General features: G+C 43.2%; 1 protein-coding gene across 1 annotated transcript in view; it reads left to right on the forward strand.

Moving 5' to 3' along the window:
* The window catches only part of LOC125010894 (receptor-type tyrosine-protein phosphatase N2-like), a 206,381-nt gene that overhangs the window by 101,002 nt on the left and 84,319 nt on the right, over window positions 1-21,060 (forward strand). The window contains exon 12 of the mRNA XM_047589809.1: window positions 11,267-11,331. Coding sequence (XP_047445765.1) covers window positions 11,267-11,331 — 65 coding nt within the window. The remainder of the gene's footprint in view (window positions 1-11,266; window positions 11,332-21,060) is intronic.

Consider the following 21,060-nt stretch of genomic DNA (forward strand, 5'->3'; position numbering starts at 1 on the left):
GTCAGGGAGTCCTCCCTGCCTCTGAAGACTCCCTCCCTCCCCCTCCTCACCCTCTCCTCCCCTCCCCAGGCTGGGTGAGGCCTGGCTCGGCTGTGGGAGGTTTGATAGATGGCGGGACCGACTCTGGCACTCCTTATCTTCGGCCCTGCCAGGCGATCGTCATCTGCCACTTATCAGCCTTATAAACGCCCCCCATCCCCACAAACGCTGCGCTCCAGAGGGACGAGAGGAAGGAGGGAAGGAGGGAAGGAGGGGAGCGGCGAGAAGACAGATGTGAGCAATGAGGAGAGAGGGAGGTGAGAGATGAGAGGGAGAAAGGCAGGGGGAGACTCCAGCATGAAGGTGATCATCATCATCATCACGGCCTCGTAAACGTTTCTGAACGTCTCGAACGATTTTGTGTTTACGTTGTTTTTCCTGTTTCTCCCCAAAGAATCTCTCTCTCAATTAGTCGGTGACTCACCTGGTCTCTGCTGGTTTTAATCTGACTCTACTCATGTAGCGTGTGAAGCTATTTGTGTTGTTCGCCAACAAAAATTTAAAGTATATAATAATTTAACTCGCTGGAGTCCAGAGTATAATAATATTCTTTTGGTTTTACCTTTATATTTCATCTTAGAAACAGTTTACAACTTCTTTGGTTTCATTTTCAGCACAACCTCACGTGTCATTTTAATTATTTTTATTTTTTTAACTGTATTAACACATTGGACCTAAAACCAGACTAAAAACATAAAATCCGAGTAGAAAAAACTTTCATTTTTCACTGTGGAAATCACAAACATGTTTAATGAACCATTTTTATTACTAAGAATGTAAATCTAAAGTGTCAATTTCAAAAGCTTATGTACTAATTTTGCAAACAACAAAGCTATTTACAACAATTTCTTTTAAAATGCAGGAAATGCGTCACACATGTTTGTACAACTATTTACAGCCACATCAGCTGTAACAATGGGTGCTAACATCTCAAAGTCTAAATCAGCCTCGCTCCCACAATGTTTCCCTCTTCCTTAGCAACCGTTGACACATCGTTTCCTGATTGGTTGATGGGATTAATTTTTCCCACCAATAGGAAAGGAAATGTCATGTTTTTTTTTGTTTGTTTTTTTCATCATCTCCCCACCAGCAGACACCAACATGAAGGAAATATTCAGGAAAAGCTGCGGCCTAAATTATTTATAATAAAGTCTAGTTTTATTTGGCCTTTCAAACAAAAAACTGGTCTATAGGTTGAAGTTGGCACTTTCTACAAAAGTTGAAACTGAGATTCTGTGACGCTGCATCTTGCTGCTACGTCGTCTTAAATTGGTCATGTGATTTGGACGCACTGGTGCATCCGTCTACTCCAGAGGGTTAAAGAGGAGGAAAACACTCCTGATGTAACATGAAGTAGATAAGCTTTATAAGCGCTAGCCAACAAAGTTTCATCGAAAGTCAACTCTTTACAATAAATACGATTTACTCACTGATACTTTATTTAATCTGACATACATTTGTACATAGAACGTCTCAACAGCTTTATGTTTAGTTTTCATGTAGATGAGGCTTTATGGCAACAGTGGTACTGATAGAAACGCCTGATCCTAATTTATGCGCAGACATTTTATACAGTGTGTAAAAATAAAATAAAAAATGTCAGAGTCTCTCGACATCTGGAAAACTGTTGACTGAGGGAGGGGAGAAGAAAACAGGACAAATAAGTTAAAAAGAAGTGTGAATAATCTCCAAATGTTACAAATTAGAGGACATTTTACCTCTGTGTCTTCATTGAGAACTGATTAATGATCTTTTCTGGCCAATCAAGTCATTTGGAAATGTAGAGATGTATGTGACTTGTGTTTGGTCAAATTTGTGCGAAATTTTTGCCGAAATTCCAGAGAAGTTTCTCTCGCCATTGTTGAAAGTGAATTAGGAAGTGGAGAAAGAAATTAACCCAACTTAACCCGAAAAAAAATAATCAACTAGTATTTTTGTTGTGGCGTTGTTACAGAGCGAGCCAGGCTTCTATAAATGACTCACATTTGTTCACCTATATCTGTGCGACACATTTTGACACAAAAATGTCCAAGCTGCAGAGACAAATACAGGTTTAGGATCATGTTAGTTGCGTTTATTAAAAAAAAAACCTATCACCACACTGAATACAAAGGGACCTAATGTGCGAAATTGCGACGTCTAGATGAGTGGGTCTCCAGTGTTCAGGGCCTAGTTGTGGTCAAGGGAAACTAATGGTCATTGATGGGAGCATTGTTGGAGACCATGCTCATGGAGGATGACACGATGACAGTCGCCTCTTTCATGCTGCTTAAACAACATTCAAATTCAAAGATTTGATGATTGAGTCTGCAACTTGTAATTTGGGTCAATGCCACAGAATTGTAAAAGTTTCCTTATTTCTTACTCAAGAAATATATTCAGAAACACACTTTTTGTTAAGTTAAATTGTGTGATTGTGTTGGAAGGTGAAGGACTGGGCTTAAAAATGTTGTACAGGTTGAGCTGTTCAGTGTATGCGGTGTATAGACCCCTTCACAGTTTGTAAACAGTGTGGCGTTTTTTTGAGGGGCGGGGCTTAATTGGAGGCAAAATGTCTTGTTAAATATAGCTTGTAGATGCCGGTTAGCATATTTCAGTGGACTGTTTTGGCAAGATTAAACGAGGAAAACACATATTTTAGAGAATATACTAATACACTCAGTCTCCAAGACCGTGAGTGTTATTTTAAAAAAGTTGACTGATGGGACTATATTCACTGACGCCTATACTCACTCACTGGATGGACAATTTGACCAAAGGAGGACACAGAGGGGACGAAGTCTGGTCTGTCTTTATCAAGTGAAGTCTCTCCAACAAAGATAGTACAAGAAGTAAGTGGAACCACTGTGGAGGGTAATGTAGTAAATACAACTTCTGCTTGGACACCAATGAAACATAAAAGTAATGTTGAGTTAGCTGGCGGTTAGCATTGGCCTTGAAAGGGTCTATTGCTTTTAAAGAAAGGTATTGCATCGAATGAAATGGCTTCTAAAATTTAGAAGCTTATTGGAGAACTGAGGCGAGAAAAATGGCGACTCTGAAGTGAAGGAATGGGACGAGAGAGGCACAATTTACCCGAATCCAGTTTCTCGTCACATTTCTGGAGCCAGAACAGAATTTTATTCCATTTTTCTTTCTCCCACATGCTGTAGGTCACTTCCATTTGTGGAGAATTGGGTTTTATGACTCAAGACTCAATTTCTCAAAGGTCACCTCCACTTTGGGAATATTAGTTTTTATGACAATTCCCTCACAGAAAGAAAACCTCTTTCAGCTGCAAAGAGAGTGGCCGGTTCACGTGGGTTTATTCTGCTCTTCGTGGTGTTGGAGTGGTGGTCGGCTAATGAACGCTTGTTATTGGAATACAGTTTCCCGTCTCGGAGCAGCGAGGCGTCGGCTGACGTGAGATCATTAATTGTTGTGGGCGGTGGGGATATGTTTTTCCTGCCGGGGTCCCCAGTGTCATATCAGCTTAATGAATTGTTTATGTAAACTACCAGAGGTGTTTAATACCTGCCTTTTAAAACGTGAATGAATCAAACGCAGCCGAAGCGCGAAGAGCTAAATGTCATCAATTAAAGCGGTGAACAATGTTCGACGCCGCGAGAGACACAAACACATTACGGTTTTGTTGTGTGTCTGGATAATGTGTGAGTTCAGCCAAACAGCCTTGGTGGACGTGTGGGCTCAGTAGACCTGGAGTTAAGTTGAAGAACATGGAAAGGGTGGATCATCATGTTCTAGGACGCAAACTTATATCCATTTTCTTCAATTTCTTTCTTGTTTTGACAAAAAAAAAGTTGTTCAAATGCCGAAACTTACCAAAGATTCAAGTACCTTAAATCTCCTCCAATCAGTTTTCTTCATCTCAAAGTTAAACGCTATCGTTGGACGTTCCAGGCTCTGGTTGCCTTGGTAACCCACTCATATGTTTATAGTTGACCAATAACAGATAATGTGTCAGAAGGACGAGTGTAGTGATGTTGTAGCTTGTTTGAGGTCAAAGAAATCAATGAGTGTAAATTGCACAACACTAATGTTTGATGTGAGAATTTGATCTTGTAGTTGTAGTTTTTACTTCATTTATTTGCATAAGAGAAAAGTATGTAACATATTGACGCTTGACTGGAAGATCAAAGATCCAGTTTTTATCTCCTTTCTTTCTCCATCCTGCCTTTTTCTTTGCGTCCTTCAAATGGAAATAATCTCATTTACTCAAACAATCACGCAACTAAAACGTGTCGAAGTCGAGAAAAGACATTGACCTAAAGTTGTCTCGTTTAGATTCTTTATAGAACACGTTAAAAAAATCAGAACCTGATCAGTCGCACACAAAGAGCAAGTAATGAAATATTTGAATTTACGCACGATGAAAAAAAAAAAAAAAACAGTTTTACAACCTTATTAAAAGTCCAAGAATGAAACTAGACTAGCATCTAGCTTCATCTTGTTTGTTGTTCCTTCAAAGGTTATTTCTGAAGACACATTTTTCCAAATAGAACTTGTGATATGGGAAAACTTCTTTGTTAAGTCGATGCAGAAGTTACAGCTACAACGCAGAGCTTAGCGCTGTAGCTACGTGTTCGTTATTAACCCTTTAAGACATGAATTGAATTTGAATTATCGGTAAACTGGGAAATTGCACTTTCTGGGAAATAAAAAAAGCTGCCATTACGGTAATGATGACGCAGCGCTGCTGTCGGCTGCAGGTTGTGGAGCAACGCAACGCAAAGTTAAACCATTGAGACGTCACAAAGGTCTTCCAGACAAACGCACAACTTCCCAGTGTTCAGTCACACTTTGATTTTCATCAATGTAGCAAACCATTGTGAGTTACGGTAATTAAAAACAAACATGCTTTAACGTATGAGTAGTGATCCGTTCAGGCTTTGAGGGTTAAATACGTTCATCTGGAACCAGATGCTAACGTCTAGGTGTAGAAACATCTTCTTTACACATATTTATGAAATTATAAAACCCTTTAACAAAAAAAAAAGGTCAACGCTTTCAACAAAAACCCCTTTCTGAATATTCTGAATACAGCAGGAACCCATCTGAAGGCAGCATTTACTCCACTTTTCTTCTCCCCTGTGTCTTTTGTGCGTCTTCTTTCTCCCCTCCTTCCCTCTGCGCTCGTTTTTTTTTTTTTTTTCCTCCTCTCTGTCTTTCTTCGCGGCCTCCTTGTCCCTCACCCGCTCTTTATTTGCCTCTCCCACCTCTCGTTTCGTCTCCCCCCATCTGTCTATCACCCTCTCTCTTCTCTCGTCTCTCGGTCCACACATCTCTCTTGTCTTTTCTTAATGGTCTCCCGTCCCCCAGGTGGCCCTGGATGCCATTTCGGCCCCCTGCTTTTGAATTTAATTACACGTGGCATTGTTTTCGTGGTGCCCCCCCACCACCACCACCACCACCTCCTCCCCCTCCCACCCAGCCACACACACACACACACACACACACACACACACACACACATTCAGTTATTAGCAGTCATTCACACTGCTGCTGGTTCGTACTGCAGCCCAGATCACTGCAGGCAATAACACCCAGAGATGGGGGAGTTGGATGAGGGATGGGGGGCGGGGGGAGGGGGGAGGGGGGAGGGGGGGGGGTTGATCAACAAGGAACAGATTGAAGGCTGAAAAGTTGATATCGGAAATCAGATTAATGCAAGTGAGAGCGACACCACATCTAATTAAGACGCCTCTGAAAAAACGACGGGCGAATCCCCCCTGACAGGAAATACTGAAGACTCGAGGAGCAGGAGCTCGAATCCACGTTCGCTCAGACGTGCGGCGTAAAACTGTGCTGCGAAATAAGCAAAATACACATTAAATCACGAGTAATAACGATATATTTGTCTGTGTTTGTGTTCGCCTGTCTTATCAGGTTTTACATATTTAATCGTTTCTCTCTTCATTGCTGCAAACTGGCTGCGTTTCATTCACTCATTTTTTTTTTTTTTTTTTTTTTTTTTGATCCTTAAATACCTTTAAACTTTGTGATTCCGGAAAGCAAAACATTTGGAAAGTGCAGATCGTGACTTTTGTGGCAGCAGATTTGATCTCTCTCTTTTCTAAAAGGTTCACTTTCATTTGGCTGCTAGAAATGTGCAAGAAAAGAAACAAAAAACACAACAACCGCAGTTAAATCCCACTTAAATCCTGTTCATTTAAAGCTTAATATGTCTCCTTTTTCATATATATCAGATTTATTTTACTTAAGGTCAAATGTTGTGTTCGTATAGAGATTATTTAACACATTTAGCCAAGTTTCTATTTCCCTAAAAAGTGTTTTCATAATTACTTTCTTAAGGATAAGTTTGCATTATTTCTCATTTGAGAATTCCTCAGAAGAAGAAATTAGCTAAACTTTACCTAGAATATTTTTCATTTTCTACCTTTACACTATATAAACAATATATAGATATATATTTATTATTAGCTGCAACATTTTCTTTACCTCTGTCGACTTTTTTATTATCTGCAAGACATTAAGTGATGGCTGCGAGCGTCGGACCAGATCTTGCACCGACCACCAGAAAGAAAACTAAACGAATAATAAAAAAAATAAATATAAAATAAATAAAAAAAACAACAACAACAGATATATTTTAATTTGCCCTGGGATCGTCGCTCTCGTGATCATGTAATGTGATTACGTCGGTGTACTGTGTCACCGCGGCGATGGCGCTGCAGCGCTCTCCGTGCCTTTGGTTTTGAAGGATGGCTGTTGTTTTCTTCTCATTATACGGCTCCTGAAATGTACCCGGGGGGTGAGAGGGGGGAGGGAGGGGGGGAGTGAGGTGTGGAGGTCGGGTGGTTGGGGGTGGTTACTGGTTGAAATAACGACCCCTCGGTGCTGCAGAAAGCATCTATTCTGTCGGTCCAGGACTCGTGGAGCCGGCCCGGGCCCTTTTTTCCCTTTTGTCAGCGGTGAAAAATGAAGCATTTCTGAATCCCCGGCACTCGCTGCGTTTCCCTCAAGGCGCCTCAGATACATTGAGTTAACATAAAGCAAAATTCAGGACGGGGGCGGCACCGGTGACAAATGAAGCGCCTCCGTGTGTTTTGGAGGGAAAATAAAAGGGGCCCCCTTTTTTTTTTTTTTTTTTTGTAGAAATGAGATTTGATCCATGTTGCTTCCTTCAGGCCCAATTTTTCCCCCTGTAGTCCAAATGTATCTGAGAGGCACAGTGGAAGATGGAATATTCTTGAAACGGGGGGGGGGGAAAAAGAGAGAATAATCTGAGCATAGATCATTTCCCTTCAGCTTTCTTTCAGTCCGCAGTCCATCGCTGCTTCGTTCCCATTTTGTCACATTACAGCTTATTTTCACACTGTGCTCCCTGTCAGCCTGAAAAGAAAAGTCGCCAGTCGGTCCTGATTACGACACCTGGCCCTCTGCAGCTCCTTAAAAATGGATCCAATTTGGGTTTTGGAGAGACAGCTCGCCGGGGTACAAATGAGGCACCTCGTCTCGCCTGTTGGCGGAGCGCGGCTCTCCTCCGACTTGGACTCATTTGTAGTCGGCAGGAGAGCAGAGAAGAGGACGGTCCGGGTAACTCCTGGCTACGTTTCGGGAAGGTCACAGCGCCGTGCTGTTGGGATGTCCAAAGACTTTTTGGCTAATTAGAGAGGGCTCGATGCCTGTGATGTAGTCACGCTCGCTGGCCGCAACGCAACTCACTCTGGGCGACTAACCGGCGGCCATGTTGCTTTAGAGTTCTCTCATTACGCCCCAATGAAGCTCACGTTGAGCCCCTTTCACGTTCGGTTGTGTCTGTCTGTCTGTCTTTCATCGGGAATGTGCGTTGTGTGTTGGTTTGTCTGCCTCTGCTTGTGTGTTAATTAAGTTGTCCTGCTTTGCCTCAGCAATTACCAAAGTCACTTTAGGCGACAAAGTCTTGTGTTGTTTCACTGCCGTTTACCGACTCCACCTGGGTTTCGTCTGAACTCCACTAATCGATGCAACGCTTTAACGGCGTGTGACCAAACGAAAAGACGGCATCAGGTGAATCGAACAAAACTGGTTTTAGGCGAAAACACAGTGAAATGTATCAGTTAATACAGAGAGACCGGGAAAAATGTGGATTATCAGATCAAATTAAGGACAAATGGACTCAACAATGATCCATATGACCTAGTGTGGATTAGCCTCAGTTTCAGTTCATTTCAGTTGTAGAATGTAGCTAAATAAAAGATGCTAACGCTAAGTAACGTTAGCCATAAAATACTGTAGCGTTAAAAGGATGATGAGGAGTGATCACAAATATTCACTTTATTGTTTTATTCTTATTTATTGTTGGAGCTGAAAAAGTTACTGTCGACAGTAACTACGAAAAAACAACATCCACAAACTTATCTGACAGCACCTCCAGAACGTAACTTAAGGTTTGACTTAATCAAAAAAAAACAGCATAAATTAATATTACCTGACACTAAGTGTGAACCACAACACCAGGTTTCTGTGTCTGGATTCCAGTTGTTTATTCTAATGCAGTGATACATTAACTTCTCTTTTCTTTGGCAGATATCTGTGAAAATATAAAATATATCTCTGACTGCTTTTCAGTCAATCGCACAACAGCTTTTACCCATTTTTTTAAATTTAATGTTACAGTTTAGACACTATTAAAGCCTATGATTCAAGCTAATGCTGCTAATCTCCATGTTCAACTGTCACTTTTTGGCCGTAACCATGGAGACTTCACCTCGTTGTCTGTCTGTCTTATCAAATGAAGACTAAATGTGAATTCCCTGAGCGAGGTTTAGGACGTTTAAGATCGGATCAGGACTCAGATTGGTCAATACTTAATATTCAAAGACTGGAATCTGACTGGGACAGACAACATGGACGCAGCATCACACTTGTCCTTCTTCACCGACAGTTGTGTTCAGTCTTGTGTCAAAAAGAGTCGTGTTGTTTTAAATAAAGTTCATGGCTCCTGCTGAATACGAAAACGAATGTATTTGTCTTTGAAGAACAGTTCATTCATCTGGTCGACTTCAAACATGTTGGACCTCAACCCACGGCTCATTTAACCCGCGTGTCACAGCAATTCTTTATGAAAAAAAAAATAAAATAAAACACCTGATGAGTTTGAACCAGACTCAAACGACGTCTCCGTCAGACGCTCGTGGCACCAGAACCAGAAGCTCCTGTGTGAACAGTGCGACGCTGACAAACCAATTCAGCCACTTCAGCTTCTATTTCCCACTGAAGGGAAACGCTGCCCAGCTGACAGCGCTATTAGGACACGTCGGCACACTTCGGCCATCGCAGACGAGGTGTTCATACGTCTTCGTCTGGTGGCCTGGTCACAGACAGACCAGTCAGGCACCGCTCCAGCGCTTCACTGTGGTTCTATTACACTGTAAGAAACGGGGATGAGTACATTGTTCATACTAAATGAGCCTCCGCCGTCACGTAACACAGTGTGAACTGATTAAACCATCGACTTTAACCATTGTTCTCTTCTCTACCTGTTGGAAAGACTTTCCTGTTCCCATCAGTGAAATGAGACAATGGTGTTTACGCTCCAGGTCTGTGGTTACACAACATATGGCATAAATTGACCAGTAAATTATGCTCCGACAGATTGAAAGACTAATTATTAAAGCTGTTGGTGAATGTGGAGGACTACGGCGGAGTCAAGGCTCGCTTTGCCCATATTTGCATATCCTTCATCTGCCTGGTGTGTCAACAAAGGCTCTCGCTCTCTGTCTCCACACCGGTGCATTCAAATGCAAAGCAAAGTGAATGTAATTATGTGTCCCTTTTTTCTTTTCTTTTTTTTTTTTCCCCTCATAACATTTTGTTCTGGCTTTAATACATGCTCCGCCGTGAATTTCAATAGCCGGCCGCCATTTGTTTCTCTTCAATGCAGCGTTTAATTCTATTTGTGTGGAAATTTGTTTTAATATTTGCCTGGCAGCGGGTCAGGTTAAACATTCATATTTCATGAAGTGAAGATATGCTACAGTAATAGCTCATTTGGATGTGGAACGACAGGATTTATTGTGGAGCCCTGTGGAGGTGCTGTAAGCTAATATGTGTGTCTGGGAGGAGCTCACCTCGGTAACATCTCGCTAAAATCCCGATTTCACCGTTAGCCACGTGCTCCCGTTAGTCTAAAGGCAGCAGGAAATCACCATTAGAGAAACAGGAGACAAGATCTTCCTTTCACCAAGGCTTCAGAATAAAGTATTTACCATTAGCCTTGTGTAGCTAAAAGCTAATGGTCTGGTAACACTTTTAAACATTTGGATTTCATTATCAGGCACGTTTCAACTTATACAAACACCAAATTCTGTATCTGTGCACACACCTGGATCGTCTTCCAACCAATCAGAGCAAAGCCTTTCATTGCAGTCAACTGTTCGGATTTTAAAAGTTATTTCTGTGTGTTAATATCTCTTACAACGGACGTGGTAGCAGGGCTTTAAAGAGCTCGCCTCTCCAGTGACCACCAACAACCGACCAAATTTCAGAAGTCAGTCAGCCTTCTGGGCGACCTGCTCACCACCGCACAAACTGGAGGTTATTTTGTATATGAAAAGATCTCGCACACAGGACACTGGACTTGTAGAGTTTCTTGAAGACGTTGGCGGAATCTGTTTTGATTCTGTTTTCCTTCCCCAATGAATCAAACTCTTTACCAACCCATTATCAGCCAGAGATTCCAGCTCAAGGTGTGAACGTCCGTGAGACTTCTTGAGGACAGACATTCAGACTGTGTTGTAAATCTATCACAGATTCTGTCTCAGTCCACGTCCCCCTGAGAGCTTTTCAAACCTGATATAAGCTGCATTTCCATCTCTCGTGATATCCTATAATTCTCTTATATTGTCATCACACGATTCTTCACTTTGAGGAAGATGGACTTCAAATGAACCGGTCACATGACCCCCTGCGTCATCTCCGGTGATGGGAAAATGGGGAAACAAGTGTTTCCATTGCACTTTTGCAATAACCGTCCGAAAAACTGCCTCATGAGAGTGTAAAAATGTTTTAGTGATAGTTGAGAGGATTTTCTAACCTTAGCTTCCATTACATTTTTGGGTTTGGGTTTTGCGCATTTCTAGGGGGAATGGAAATGCGGCCATAGATATCCTCCTTTATTCCTATTTCAGTCCATAAAACCTGTAAGTAAAATCAGTGCTTTGCACAGTTTCAGTGAATTTATGATCAAGCTTTTGTTTTGTCTCTGTGTTTTTTTCCCCTGTAGTCCATCAGAAGGCGGCACTGGAGAAGGAAGCCAAGGTCAGCATCCTGGAGGCTGGAGTCACTGATGTGAGTACACGTTTTACTTTCCTACTTCTCCTTTTCCGTTTGGAATCTAAACCAAAAGCTTGGATGTAAATTGGTTGCAAATTATTTCGAGTCTCAAAACCTGCATGACATGGGCCGACGTTATGTGTACGACCTCAGTGTGGGACAGAAGTTGCCAGAACTTAACACCTACAAACTAAGTACATGCGTGAACACAACCGGGACCCTTTGACCACACGCAAGGTCATCTGGGACACATTTGTGGAATTTTGTCTTATTCATTCAGGAAAAAAATCGAGCTCGAAGTTGAGCTCAAAGTCTGAATGTGGTCCTTGTCCCAGTTTACATGCAGCAGAGAAAATGGAAACTGACGGGAACATGTCCTCCTCCTCCTCCACACTAGGTGGCGATATGTGTCATGTCAGCAGGTTAATACGTCCCCCTTTCTGGTTAATACACAACTAGAGACGTTCAGTCAGGCAGCAGAGCGGCATTTCAAACAACGACCATATGGATAATAGTTTTTAAATCTCGTATGGTGCAGATAAGATGGTGCAATCCCCCGGCTCTGTTTACTTTCTTCTTCTGCGAGTGGTTTTCTGTTTCTTTTTTGTTCCGGGGTCATAAGCCAACGCAGCGGTTGTGGAGCATGCGCACAAGCGTTGTCCAGTTAAAGTCTGATTAAGGCAACAATTTGTTTTTTTCATGTTCATGTTAACGTACTGAGTGTGTGTGATACTGTTTTTTACAAAACGTATCTGCATGTGGTTAATGATTGTCGTTCCATGTTTCTTCAGTGGTTTATCTTTAGTACTGGAGATTTTTCTGTTCGTGGTTCTGAAGCAGCAGTAGTTACAGGTCCATTAGAGACTGTGACTACACTAAGAAACTGAGGTCGGATCTCAAGATGTGGCTGGATGTTAATTCCAGTTAAAGCTTCAATGCCTTAAAATATGAAGTTTGACACTATTTTCGTTCCTTACTTTTATATGTTTGGTAGAAAACCTTTACACTTATTCAGCTCAGTCATTTCAAGACAAACACTTTGTTGTTCGAGCTTCCAAGCTTTTTTTTGCAAAAACAAAAAAACTTTCTTTTGTCACTAACTATATGCGGTGCCGTCTTTAAAAGTGGACTCGAGTAAATCAATAGAAAAACAAAGTAAGAAAGAAAATAAATAAGCAGCACCTCAACAATGGGCTCTAACAATAATCTAAATGTTTGGTGCCGACTCCATCACCGCCGCCACCGCCGCTCTCAGTCCTTCTCCCTCTCGGCTTTCATCTCTTAGCATTGCTATTCTCCACCATCTCTGTGGTAAATAGACTGCTGAGCATCTGCACTCGCCTATTGATTCAAGAGTTAGTCTGTACCGATGACGGCACGCCATTCACCATGCTTATCAAAGTGGCAGCAGCGAGGCCTGAGAGAGAGGAACGGTTGGAAAATGAGGGGAGGAGGGTCGCGACGGATGATGAGAGAGAGGGGGAGAGAAGCTGGGAGGCTGGAATGGAGGGTCTATCGAGGTGATCAATACCTAGCTGCAAACAGGAGCCAATTATGACCAATCGAACCTCTGCAGAGAAGCAGAGAAAATCCCTCCATCTCGCGCTGTCGAACCGAGGCAAAGCAAAAAAAAAAAAAAAAAAGTCCCAGCCTGCAACAAAGCATCCATCATCACTCCATACGGTGTTTATTATAGTTTTATCATACTCTGTAAAATAAGAATATTAGCATACTACATCACAGATGACAGGTTAAAACACACACAAAAAAAGAAAAGTTACTTTCTGAGTGCAGAGGAGACAATTTGTTTTTTCGCAAGTGCGGCTTGAACAAGCCTGCAGGTTTGAGTTTATTTGGCAGGCGGAGAGATGAATTCTCACCCCCACCACCACCACCACCCCACCCTGGATCCATGCCGCCGTATATTTGAAATGGAGATAACATGAAAATTTATTGTTGCGGCGTAAAAAGGTAATGAGGAAAGTAGCACGCAATAAAACCAATAAAGGCAGAACAATGGAACAGTAAAACAGGTCGTAAATGATTATGGGACTGTTAAGTTTATGCACCTGAGAGTCAAGCATGTTAAGTCCAACAAATGGGTCGGAACTACATGGGAAGCATGTTGGTGCGTCGACTTAAATGCAAACAGAAGGACTTTAATGTGTGTAATCTGCTTTTTCTGTTCAGCCTTAAATCTCTCGTAGATCTTGGTCTAGTCTTCCCTCCGTCCTGCTCTTTCATTCTCATTGTGGAGACACTTTCTCTGTCCTCAAACCTTGAAGTCGGGTTTTAATCTGTTATTGTGCGAGAAAGAAAGACGTTCAGTTCTTAAAACTTGGTTGAGTTCAGGTAACACAACGTGACGTCTGGAGAAATATTCCGGCGCCACCGTGAATTTGTTGTTGGACGAACAAGCCTCTAATTTTAAAATACTGTTTTCGGTTTACTTCCACGAGTAAATTAATAACAAGGGCGGACTCATTTTGTTTGACCAGCAACCAATATAGAGGAAAAAACATGGTGAAATGTATCAGTAAATCCAGCGAGACTGGGAAAAATGTGGATTATCGGATCAAATTAAGGACAATTGGCTTCAACAGTGATGCATACAAACTACCATACCCTCTACAGACCATTTGTTTTTCATGTCGGCCATCTTGATTTGTCATAACCCACTTCCATTACACTTCAAAGCCATGACAGTAAAAACCTCTGCTGTCTATCTTGAACCATATGAACCATGTTTTATATAAAGATTGAAAACTTGTTTGAAGCTCGGTGTGGTTCGTTCGGTCGTCACCACCTTGGCAACCGCCAAACATAGTGTAGCGTGAGTGGAGGTGAGCTAGCAACCTGTGCTGGTACCCACCTGCCACTGAAAGAGACTTTAAATAATCATAACTTTAAGCCTAATTGAAACGAGCTGAGTGAGTTCTATAAGTAATTACAGTTGTCGTGAATGGAGGAGTTCACTGTAGAGACCAAAAGCTGTAAACATGTTTATTTCTGCTGTAAAAAGTTGAGGAATTCCAGGTTTTGGCGCTTGAGCGTTGCAGCCATAATTAATAAGACTAGAACTGGGTTTAAAAAAAAAAAAAAAAAAAAAACTATTTTCAAATGTCAGTTCATAAAATCCTCAGATCAATTCTTTAAATATTTCCTGTATCCTTTTGGTGAGAAATCTCGCTGCAGTCTCATGAGTCCAAGATGAGATCAAAACACGTCAGAAGCTCCAACTTTGAGCGCACCATCCAAGCCTGAGAGCTGATTGGGCTTTAAAAATAAATAAATAAATAAATATGACGACAGAGGAGAGCTGCACAGAAGTAAAGACATATGGAGGAAGTGAAAGTGGAGGTAAAATATTGTGGAAATGACACAAATTGGAACCAATGGCAACATTAGTTGGCGACACTAAGCCCTAATTAACACACCTAAACCCTGGTAGTAGTTTTTTCTGGAGAGTGAACCAGATACTGACGGTGTCTTAGAAGATCTTTCTGCTTTTGTTGGTTAAGGAGAAAAACATTTAACAGATCACAACCCTTTTATTAAAACATCCACATTTAAGGTCTTTCTAACAGGTTCATGCGACTCGCTGCTGCTCGTTAAATGACTCCGGGTCCCGCCCATTATCCTCCGCTGTGACCGGCCAATGCCTCACGCAGAGTCGCCGAGGCCAGGCCAGAGGACTCGGCTCTGTTGTCTCCACAAGGAGACGTGTGTCCAATTAAGGGAGTGTAATGTTTGTTGGGAGGGAGGTGGAAGATAAGGTTGCCGTGGCAGCAACCAGATTATAATTGTCCTGGAGTGGCACTAATCCCCTCTAACCCCCCTCCCCTCCTCCTCCCCTCCTTCCTTCCAGCCCGGCTAGGTCACTTTGTTCACCGCAAATCAAGGCGCTTCCAATCTGTCTGAGAGAGAAGCTAATGAAAAACAAAAACTAAGCGTAGACCTTTCCACTAGCACCACTTCACGTAATCACTGCTCGGGCGTGCAGGTTAGCTTGATGCTAAGGCTCAGATTTGCGGCTCCAGGTTGATTCGAGGGTCTGAATTCCACTGATTTGAGGTGATCAGTTAAATCAGCTGTTCGTTAGACTTTTTACTTTTTCTTTTTTTTTTTTTTTTTAAGTGTCAGCTCTGAAAGTGTGTTTTTACTTGTCACACTCTCTACAAGTGGAATATGGATTAGACTGGCTGAACCCCGACGCTTTGTAATCAGATCTCAGGCAGGCTAAACCGGCGCACGCTCTCTGAAGAGGCAAAAAGAAAAAAGTCCTCTCGGCAATAATCTGGGAACACGCTCGAATGTGCAGGACGAGGGTTTGTTTGATGGCGTTGCTCGTGGTGCTTGTGAGCTTCTGCGCTGGCCCTGATCAGTGTTCTTTAAAAAAAAAAACACACACATTTAGCAACGTCAGGAAGAAAGAAGCAAGTCACAGATTGCCTGGTGTTACGACAACCTTTTCCTTTTTCCCCAAGCGTAACCAAACCACAGCAGAGATGAAAAGCGTTTGGCATCGCTCGCAGCGACGCGCTGCGTTGTGGCGCTAGCTGTCCGTCCAGGTGCCTGAAAACAGAGCTGCTGGATTTGAATGAGAATATTCATGAAGCAGAGACACGCGCTCACCCACTGGATCAAGGTTGTCTTGTCTCCACGGCGACGTGTTCCAAATGCATTCTCATCCCGAATCCTAGAGAAAATCAACACAATGGCGCGAACGTGAGCTTTTGCACAAATAGTGTACACCTGAGTGGTTGTTTTTTTTTTTTTTTTTTACTCATACACTCCATCTGCATCTCCTGCCTCAGATATTCAAATGGATCCCTGTGAAAAACTGAATCGAGAGGCTGTTGAAGTGCTGCCTCCGTTTTTTTTTTTTTTTTTTTCCTCTCTCTGGTTGTGACGCGGCGCCCAAACGGTCTTTGATATGGAAATGACAGCTCACAGCGGGGGCTCGAAGGGCCAGATGCATGCTGGGATGTAACTCAGGTGTCTGTCAGAGTGTGTGGGCTTACCTGCCAACAGCAGATAGTACGCTTTCTAAAAATCTTTGTCATAGAGAGAGTTGTTAATAAAAACACACACGTGTATATATATATATATGTAGCAATCCATAACCATGTATATACACCAATCAGCCACAACATTATGACCACTGGCAGGTGAAGTGACCTTATGGATGTTATTTACGTCCCTTTCACACTGCATGAAAATCCCGCATTGTCCGAGGTCGTCGTCTTCTTCTTCTTCTTGCTACTTCCCAGGTCAAATGTCCCTTCAGGCAATCCAGGAATGTAGCGACTCGACACATCCACGCATTGTCCTGCTAAATTACCCAATGACGTTGATGTACCTGCCTGTCGCGTTCTGATTTTGTCGCTGTGGAGTCGCTGTAGAAGCTCCAGGGCTGCGAGAGTCCCACATTCAGACCTCAAACAGAGCAAAGTTTTGATCCCTGAAGGGCATAGATTTTTTTGCATGGGAAATCCCACTGATTGGGGCCACTGGTGGTTGCTCAACTCCGGTCTGTGCTGAGTTTGTCCACTTTGCAGAATAAGGAACAAAATTGCAATTCACGAAACAGCAGGGCCGGCATTCGACTCGCTGACGTCCATGCTGTCCACTGTTTACCTCGCAGTGCGCCGTAAATGTGTAATGATGACGTGGTCAATGAAATGACGTATGAGAGGGAGGAAATAAGCCGGCACACACACGGCTCTCACAGCGGGAGGTCAGACCCGTGACTGCCGGCAGTCGGGGGGGTCGATCCTGGTCAGAAAATCCCGCGGCAGCGAGCTATTTTCAGTGTGAAAGCGGCATTAGACACGTAGAACCCACCTAGACCAGACCAGACGCCCCCATAGCAATGACACTTCCCTGATGGCAGCAGGATGCAGCCTGACGCACACACAAAAAGTCGTTAGGAGCAACTAAAAAGAAAACATGAAGAGCAGCATAAGGTGGTGACCTGGCCTCCAAATTCACATTCTGCAGGCGAGTGCCAGTAAAAGAGTTGTTAGCAGCATGTGGTGTGGGAGGAAATCTGGCTGTGAGAGGGCAGACTACACTCAGACTGTCTCTGATCTGATCTGAGCGCATTGGACTTCTAGTCAAGAATGTGAGACGTCATTCAAAGGTTGTGGGTTCGAGTCCCACCAGGGTCGTTCTTTAGCTTTGGAACAAGTAGTCAGCCACAGCAAGAGGAGTGGAAAGCTTTAGGACCTGGCATTCATTCATGTTACTTAGACATGTAGCACTACATAGCACAAGGTGTTGACCTGGCCTCCAAATTCACTAGATCCCAAACTGATCAAGTATCTGTGGGATGATCCGCTGAGGCCCCTCCCCTCCCAAAGACCGCCCCCCCTCAAATATATTAAATACTGACTATCATCCCCAATGACTGCAGCTATAAGTCGTTTTCTTTGACATACTGATATAGTTGGTTGATCTGTAACTGACCTTCTCAGGACTTTGACGTAGCAGGAAACTAGACACTATGAAAAATACGAAAAATACAGTTTGAGCTTGTCCTGATTAACCAGGACGAGCTCAAACTGTATGTTGAGGAAAAACTGTAACTGCTGCTCTGCTCCATCTATCCCTACAGCACATTACAGATGGTCTTGTAACCTTTTCCAGCCTCTTCTTCCTTTGTCTGTGACATCACACACGTCCACAGACATGTGCCGTGAAGATCAGACGGAGTTAAATCCCTAAAAACTGGCCGCTGAACGACACACGAGTCTCATCACGTTGATTGGAAACACTTCGGAACAGATGGACTCTAATTTGGCCTTAAAGTTAAATCATTTTAATCTGCTCTCTATGTGTTTACGTGCCTCAAAACATCAACTGCAGTAGAACTTTGTTGAGGGTTGAATCGGCCTGAGTTATAACCAAAGAGGAAGTTTTCCCCTCAGCTTCACTGACAACACTGACTTCAGCTCGGCTCGTCTTTTGTCCCTCCTTAAAACCTGATGTTTACCCAAACACGCTGAGAAAGAATGGATTTATTCCAACCAGAGTGTGATCAGCAGGAAAATATTAGCTCCTAATAACCATGTAAACAACTGAAGAGATTATCAAAGGCTTACGCCGCCCCCTTTCAGCCACATCTGATTAAAACGGTAACATGAGGCAATTTTTTTTTATTTTGATCATTAGCAGAATACAAGTGTCCATGTAAACGCATCAACCGTCTCCATTATGTTTGGATCGTTGCGCCGTGGGGGGGGGGGTCGGATAACCAGAAGGAAGATCTTGTTAGATTTCTTCTTTGTGTTACGTGCAGTTCCTCAAATACCAAAGCGGAAAATCATCCGAGAACAACTTGAGGTGCGGCGGGAGAAGTCGGAGCGGCCTCATACCTGCTTGTGGTTCTGCTCTGTACGTACAGCACACATTGTTCTGACTGTGAGCTACACTTCAACAGACCGGCAGGCTGCTTACAGGGGCTGGCAGACACCCGCTGGGCTTTCTGGCAAACAGCATGGCTCAACAGACAGCTGGCAATGCAATGCTCACACCCCCACTCCTATTTTCCCCAGGTGCTAAATGGGCTGTTAGGTACAGTTAGGTCATTCAGAAAACAAATAAATAAATAAATAAATAAAAGGTAGGAACATGGAAGCCCAGAATATCAGTCCACAAAACAGACTCCAGAGAGGCCACGCTCAGACAGAACAAGGTGCGTAACGACAGCAGCCTGGTTTATACACCTGTAGGCTCGGCCCTAATGTCCTGAACAGGGCCCCCCTTAATGACGCCGCCTTCTTGAAACCTCCTCTAGACACTACAACGATGACATGGGGCCCCACCAACACCGGGCAAAATGAAAGGAACTAACTTCTCAGGCCGTGCAGAAAGAAAAAAAAAACATATATAGTATTATGTATTTATATTTTATTCTAAGCTGCACTAGGATACAGTTGTGTGAGCAAATGTGTCATTAAGACCTAAGTGTAAAAACTCAAGAAACTATATTTATTGTTTCATTTTTGTATTGTTACGTGTTTGTTATTTAAATAATTTAAGCAAATTTTGCTATTTTCTTAAAATGCTTAATGTTTTCTGAGCGTCGGTGGGTGGGGTGGGGGCCTCCAAGGTGCCCCTTGCCCCCAGACTGTCTTGAGACAGCCCTGGTCCTGAACACAGAGCTGTGATTCAGACCGGACGACACGCAGCATCACCGTCGTCTGCATGCGTCGTTGAGCAAATGGTGTCTGCGAAAGGCCGTCTCATTAACCACGTCTCGCGCCTGATTAGCCCGTGGCATCTCGGTATCGTGGTAGGTGCGGCGCGTTGTCGCCCAATCACTTGCTAATTTAAACTGTATCGGTGAACGAGGAGGAAGATCAGGACGTGCAACAACTCTACAAGCGAACGAAACCACGACAAGAGAACGTGAGCACGAATCTGACAAACTCCAACTCTAACAACCAGCCCACAGTCCTCCACGTCTTCTCCACATTCGTCTTTGTAGAAATAAAGAATGAGAGTAAATAAATTAACTAGAGGTTGAGCTCGTTGACGTAAATCCGAAAAATAAATGTTTAATAAGAATGATGTCAAACTTGTTTTCCTAAGATGTCGCACACGTCAGTCTAATTTTGGAGCTACTCCAAAATGAAACATATCACAGCTAGATCACACATCACAGCTTTTATTCTTGACAACAAAAAGAACATCATTGTGTCTACATCTGTTGCCTGGCTTATCTGCCTGTCTTCAGAGTTAGATGGCTCCTCCATATTTTATTAAATACTAATAAACATCTCGTAGCTTCGTTTTCTGAGCCCTACTGCTGCTTGTGTGTGAATTAAAGTATCTGAGGTAAAATAATCACTAAAATTCATAAATAATGACAAATCCTTGCAGGAACAAGAACTGTGCGAACAAAAGGAAAATGCACACGCGTGATGCATATTTTTTTATGTAAATATGTCAGTCGTTACTTGTGTGTTTTTTAGCGTCGTGTCCTCCTGACTCTTAACATCTGCCTTCCACAAATCTCTTCTCCTGGCGGTAGCAACAGCGGCGCCACACACTGCGTGACATCTGCAGCTAAAGGTTCGTGTTAGCTGGGAGGCTGGCTCCTCGTCTGCAGGGCCTTACCGGACACTGACAGGCAGCCTCGGAGACGCCAGGCGCAGGGCTCTCCAGGTGGGCACAAAGAGGCCTGTCAGGGCCCGGAGGCTCAGCCGTAATTACCCCCACCCACCACAGCAGCCATTACAAGCTCCCCAGAATACCTCCCTCCCTCCATGGGGTTAGCAGAAAGCATCAGAGGCCCGGCTGATGTACGCCGCACTCCTGCAGCTGACAGAGCTAATGTGCGATGGTGGACTGATCTGTTTATACAGCTGCAGTGTGGGTGTGTGCGCAGGCGGCGTGCACAGAGGTGCCTGTGGGAATGCAGAATGCATCTATGTTTATAATTGCATACACTTCACACAGCTTTCCTGAGCGTGTGCAGAAATACAAACCTGCAAAGAGGAGTATGCAGGCTCCGTAAACAAGCACTGAATACACCGTAGCGCCGAAACAGCCGGATGATGAATCAAATTCAACCAGTTGACGTGTTTACGATGGATTCATTAAAGAGCTATTCATGTAGCGAAAACACCAGTCATAAGCTGGTTCAAGTCTGTCAAACATGAAGATAAGCTGCCTTTTCTCCGTTTCATATTTCGGGCTTCGTACAGTGGATTGTTGATTAGATAAGATATGCAC

Source organism: Mugil cephalus, chromosome 7 (assembly GCF_022458985.1).
Source record: "Mugil cephalus isolate CIBA_MC_2020 chromosome 7, CIBA_Mcephalus_1.1, whole genome shotgun sequence".
Classification (NCBI taxonomy): domain Eukaryota; kingdom Metazoa; phylum Chordata; class Actinopteri; order Mugiliformes; family Mugilidae; genus Mugil; species Mugil cephalus.